Genomic DNA, 5,594 nt, shown 5'->3' with positions numbered 1-5,594 from the left:
GCCCACTTAGTATATACATACTAGAGTACAGTTCACAGTTGAGATATTGGGTGATTGAACCTGTTGTCGGTAGTGGAATACAGCCCGATAAGTATATATTTAGAATAGTACAGTTCAAAGTTGAGGTAGTGGGTGATTGTACCTGTTGTGTCGGCTGTGGAGTACAGTCCATTTAGTATATATATAGAAGAAAACAGTTCACAGTTGAGGTAGTGGGTGATTGTACTCGTTGTGTCGGTAATGGAATACATCTCATTAGTATATGCCTAGTAGAGTACAATTCACAGTTGAGATAGTGGGTGATTGTACCCGTTGTGTCCGTAGTGGAATACAGCCCACTTAGTATATACATAGTAGAGTACAGTTCACAGTTGAGGTAGTGGGTGATTGTACTTGTTGTGTCGGTAATGGAATACATCTCATTAGTATATGCCTAATAGAGTACAGTTCACAGTTGAGATAGTGGGTGATTGTACCCGTTGTGTCCGTAGTGGAATACAGCCCACTTAGTATATACATAGTAGAGTACAGTTCACAGTTGAGATTGTTGGTGATTGTACCTGTTGTGTCAGTAGTGGAATACAGCCCACTCAGTCTAGGTAGTATATTACACTTTGAGTATCTAGAACGATTAAGGAAGCAATACATACTATCTTAATCATCAGTGGAGAATATTCACTAAATTGTGTGAATTTGTTTTTTATCCATTTGTCAGTGTACTATAAAACATGTTTAAATCATTATTTTACTTTACAGTACTAAAATGTTTATCTGTTTGATTGCAGAAACAACAAAGTCAACAGTCAGAGATCAAACCTCAAGAATGGAGATCATCTCTACACAAGCCTTGGAAGACGCCAAGGAAGTGATCAGAAAGAACGGCATGGTCATCATCAAGGGCGCCTCTGGGGACGGAAAGACAATGATGTGCTACCAGCTGTTGAAGTGGCTAATGGATGGCGATAAGGATACTGGACTGTCAAAAGATCCGTTACAGCTTTACAGCATGTCTAAATGGGATGACATTGTTCAGCCAGAAGCACAGATAGCTTTATTTATTGATGATGTCAATGGGGATATTGTTAAAGAATTGGAGAGAAGGAAAGATTCTATACAGTTAGCATTTTGTGGCAAACTGAAAAGTAGATCAAATTGTTTGATCCTCAATGTTCGAGATAAAATTTTCAAAAGCACACAAATGTCCTCATGTAAACTATTTAATGACGATAATGCCATTGATTTGAGAGGTAAAAACCTCATGACAAGTGAAGAAAAGCTGCAGATTTTAGAAAAGTATGTCCCAAAAATTAAAGACTTATCTGGTGGAAAGGAATCTGAAATTGTTAAATTTGCCCCCAAAATTGGGTTTCCACAATGCTGCAGACTGTATAGAGATGTTCCTAGCTTACAAAATGAAGGGGTTGATTTCTTCAAAAATCCAGTCTATTTCATGGAAAAAGCTTTGAAGAAATTACCAAAGGAATGCTTTGCTTCACTTCTATTTCTCTTCCTCAATGATGGGAGGGTAAAGAAAGGAGACTTAGATCCTAACGGTGAAAATGTTGACAAGAAAAAGCTAGAGATAGCTTTCCCTGGCGTTGAACTAAGTCATGAAGACAAAGTCAGATCGTTACGTACCAGTTTAGATCAAATGTTAGGATCTCTGGTTGCAAAAACGAAATGCAGGTTTCTGTATGATGATGATTCTGACGTATTAGATTCTGATTCTGATGTATTAGATTCTGATTCTGATGAATTAGATTCTGATGATGTATTTTACAGTTTTTGTCATGCTTCTGTTCAGGACCCTGTTGCCCTTCTGTATGGCAATGACACAAAAATTGGGTTCATAGAGAATTGTCCAAGAAAGTTTCTACGTTATATATCAACATCAAAAACCATTCCAAACAGAATAGTTATATCATCTAGTAATACACACATGTATAAACGTTTAGCCAGAGAGTTTGAATCTGACTCCAACAAAAACTGGTTTGATAGTGAATATATAACTTCATTAGATGTATGGAAAGATATTCAGTTTCTGCAGGGATTTATTAGATGGCTAAGTGGTCAGAATGTTGACAAAAACTTGTACCATGAGATAAAACGTCGCATGTTGAATGGAGCATGTTCTTCTGGTTCAGAAGAATGTGCTTTATTCCTCCTATTGGAGGGTGTGACACCTGACGAGGAGACACCATTTTGTGTGGTAGAGAGAGGGAGTGTGAGTGTGTTACGTAAACTACTGGAGTATGATGTCATTCAGACAGCGAGGGCAGACAGGTCACAATCACCACATATAGCTTGGAATATCAATGTCCTACATGAGGCATGTTTGTTTGAGAGAGATGAGATGGTGACTTTGTTGTGTAACACTTACCCACACTTGGTACATGACACTGGTGACGAGGGACGAAGCACGCTCCATTTTGTGGTGTGGACAGGAAACAGTGATATATTTAAAACAGTGGCGAGAATTATACTTAAAACCTTGTATAGAGTTGAGGACGAACAACATAAGTGTGAAACAGAAGAAGGTCGTGTGGTGCACAGGAATTGTGCGTGTGCTCAGTACATGTGTCAGTTAGTGAGTCAGGGGGAAACAGTGTTACATTATAGTTGTAGCGGGGGGCACGTGGAGGTTTGTAAATATCTGTGCGAGTCATACCCAGCACTAACTACAGCTGTAACTATTATTGGGGAAACAGTGTTACATTATAGTTGTAGGGGGGGACACATGGAGGTTTGTAAATATCTGTGTAAGTCGTACCCAGCACTAACTACAGCTGTAACTAATAACGGGGAAACAGTGTTACATTATAGTTGTAGGGGGGGACACATGGAGGTTTGTAAATATCTGTGTAAGTCGTACCCAGCACTAACTACAGCTGTAACTAATAACGGGGAAACAGTGTTACATTATAGTTGTAGGGGGGGACACATGGAGGTTTGTAAATATCTGTGTAAGTCGTACCCAGCACTAACTACAGCTGTAACTAATAACGGGGAAACAGTGTTACATTATAGTTGTAGGGGGGGACACATGGAGGTTTGTAAATATCTGTGTAAGTCGTACCCAGCACTAACTACAGCTGTAGATAATGACGGGGAAACAGTGTTACATAATAGTTGTAGGGGGGGACACATGGAGGTTTGTAAATATCTGTGCGAGTCATACCCTGCACTAACTACAGCTGTAACTAATAACGGGGATCATTGTCTACATTACATAGCTAGGTTTACATTAGATTTAGAGCTGTTCACAGAGTGTGAAACTACTGTAAAACAGTACCTAGAATCAACAGGTCGTAAGTATGACATCACAACCATACTAACCGATCTGGGAGAATCTGTTTTAGACTTCGCAAAGTCCTGGGGGACAGTAAACAACCCTTTGTATGAATATCTTGTCCAATTGTTTGGTCAACAAAAACACTAAATATTCACACTCATTTCTCTATGTTATGTACATTCACATGTGTAACATGACACAAAACAAAGTTAATCTTTATGAACTGGTATTTCAGGTCTTGAGTCTTCATCAATGATTTTTGTGTGTGTATTAAATTGCTTTAGTAAATGCATTCAGTATTAAAATAAAACAACAAACATACCAATTTTAGAATAATTTTAAAAGTTATGGTTGAAAGTTGATCATAAGGATGATATAGATATCAAAAAATCATGGAAATCGATTAGAATAGGTCACTTGAGCAAAGCTCAGGTGACCTATTCTAATCGCTTTCCGTCTGTCGTCGAGCGTCGTGCATAAACGTTTTACATTTTCAACTTCTTCTCAAGAACCCATTGATGGATGTTTTTCAAACTTGGTCATAATCATCCTTGGTAGATGACGCTACAAAATTGTAAAATTGAGATTCCCACCCCAACCCCTGGGGCCAGGTCGGGGCCCCAAAGGGAAAATTAACCAATATTTCCAAAATTTTCTCCTCCAGACTCAGAGGTATTACAGTCATTTTCTCTGCATGGAAAGAAAGATCATCGGAGGCTTCATTTAAATTGTAAATTTCAGGACCCCCAAGCTGTCGTTCTCCCTTAGGGAGGGGGTAAAGTTTACTATAGTTTATATAGGGAAATAACACTTTTGGGTATATTTTGACAACTTTCTGTAGGAAATTGTTTTTACTTAATCAGAATCATCTTTGGTGAATGAGGGTATTACATTGTAAAATTGGGATTCCTGCCCCATCCCCAGGGGATAGGGCGGGGCCCCAAAGGGAACATTTACCACTATTTTAAAATTCTTATCCTTGACATGACATGACAAGTATTGAATTTCACTTAGTTTACATGCTGATTTCCACATCACTTCTAAACAATAAAATAAAGCTACCAGTACCTATGATATAACTCAGGTGACCGCTAAGGCCCTTGGGCCTCTTGTTTGAGTTACAGGGCTGTAATTAATATAAAAGTTACCCCACATAAGACTTCACCCAGAAAATCATGATCATGTTATCAGAAGTAGAGAACGTTTAAATATTTGTTTTGTAAATGTTAGACAATGTATAAACAATATGATTTATTTAATACAGAAATGGACTTTTAGAACACTAAAAGCACTAACAAATATTGTTTTGGCTATTTATAAGTGTGTGGTAGGGTTAAATTGTATATAGGATTAAGGTAGCCTTCTAGCTTCGAGCTAGAGGGAATTGTCCTTTAGCTCAGTGGTAGAGCGTCTGAATAGGAAACTGGAGATCGAGGGTTCGATCCCCGGTGGAAGCACACTATTCTCTTTCCTGTTACATGTGTTACAGCTTTATGCCAAGAGTATTCACGATTTGCCATGATTTCATCAATGTTTAATTCATCTGTCTTAATTTATCATTTCAGGCTCTTGTACAGATGTCATGTACATGCCACCCTATATTTATTTATTTGTATGCATATTGAGATGAGTGCATTGTTATTTCCTGTATAATGCTGATTTGTATACCTTTTGATCTACTTTATTAGCGCCCCGTATCGGAGATACGGGTGCCCTATTGTAATCACTCTGTCTGTCTGTCTGTCCGTCCACAAATTTTGTTCCTGGCTGATAACTTTGGTATTTATTGACCGATGTACATGAAACCTGGTCAAGATGTTTAGTTCACAAAATTACACATTGAGGTAAAAAGTCAAGGTCAAAGGTCAAAGTCATTAGGTTCAAAGTTCAAGGTCAAAATTTACATCTTTTCACTGATGAACATTTTGTTATGACATTATGAAGCAAAGTTGATCAGAATTAAACAAGGAGTCAACTGACCAAAGGTCAAGGTCATCGGGTCAGGGGTCAAGGTCAAATTTTGTAGCTTTTCACTGGTGAACATTTCGCTATGACATTATGGAGCAAAGTTGTTCGAAATTAAACAAAGAGACACACTGAGGTAAAAAGTCGAGGTCATCAGGTTCAAAGGTCAAGGTCAAATTTTACATCTTTTCACTGATGAACATTTTGTTATGACATGAAGCAAAGTTGATCAGAATTAAACAAGGAGTCAACTGACCAAAGGTCAAGGTCATCGGGTCAGGGGTCAAGGTCAAATTTTGTAGCTTTTCACTGGTGAACATTTCGCTATGACATTATG

At 38.1% G+C, this 5,594-nt stretch overlaps 1 protein-coding gene across 1 annotated transcript; it reads left to right on the top strand.

Annotated features, from left to right (window-relative positions):
* Nucleotides 1–823: 823 nt before the first annotated feature.
* Nucleotides 824–2,587, top strand: LOC110441077 (the record flags this gene model as incomplete). The annotated part of the gene is made up of 1 exon (XM_021484176.1): nucleotides 824–2,587. A coding segment is annotated over exon 1 (1,764 nt), but the record flags the coding sequence as incomplete, so codon positions are not given.
* Nucleotides 2,588–5,594: the final 3,007 nt, after the last annotated feature.

Source organism: Mizuhopecten yessoensis, unplaced genomic scaffold, assembly GCF_002113885.1.
Source record: "Mizuhopecten yessoensis strain PY_sf001 unplaced genomic scaffold, ASM211388v2 scaffold715343, whole genome shotgun sequence".
NCBI lineage: Eukaryota > Metazoa > Mollusca > Bivalvia > Pectinida > Pectinidae > Mizuhopecten > Mizuhopecten yessoensis.
The sequence above is the reverse complement of the archived record's forward strand: the minus strand, read 5'-3'. Positions and strand labels throughout refer to the sequence as shown.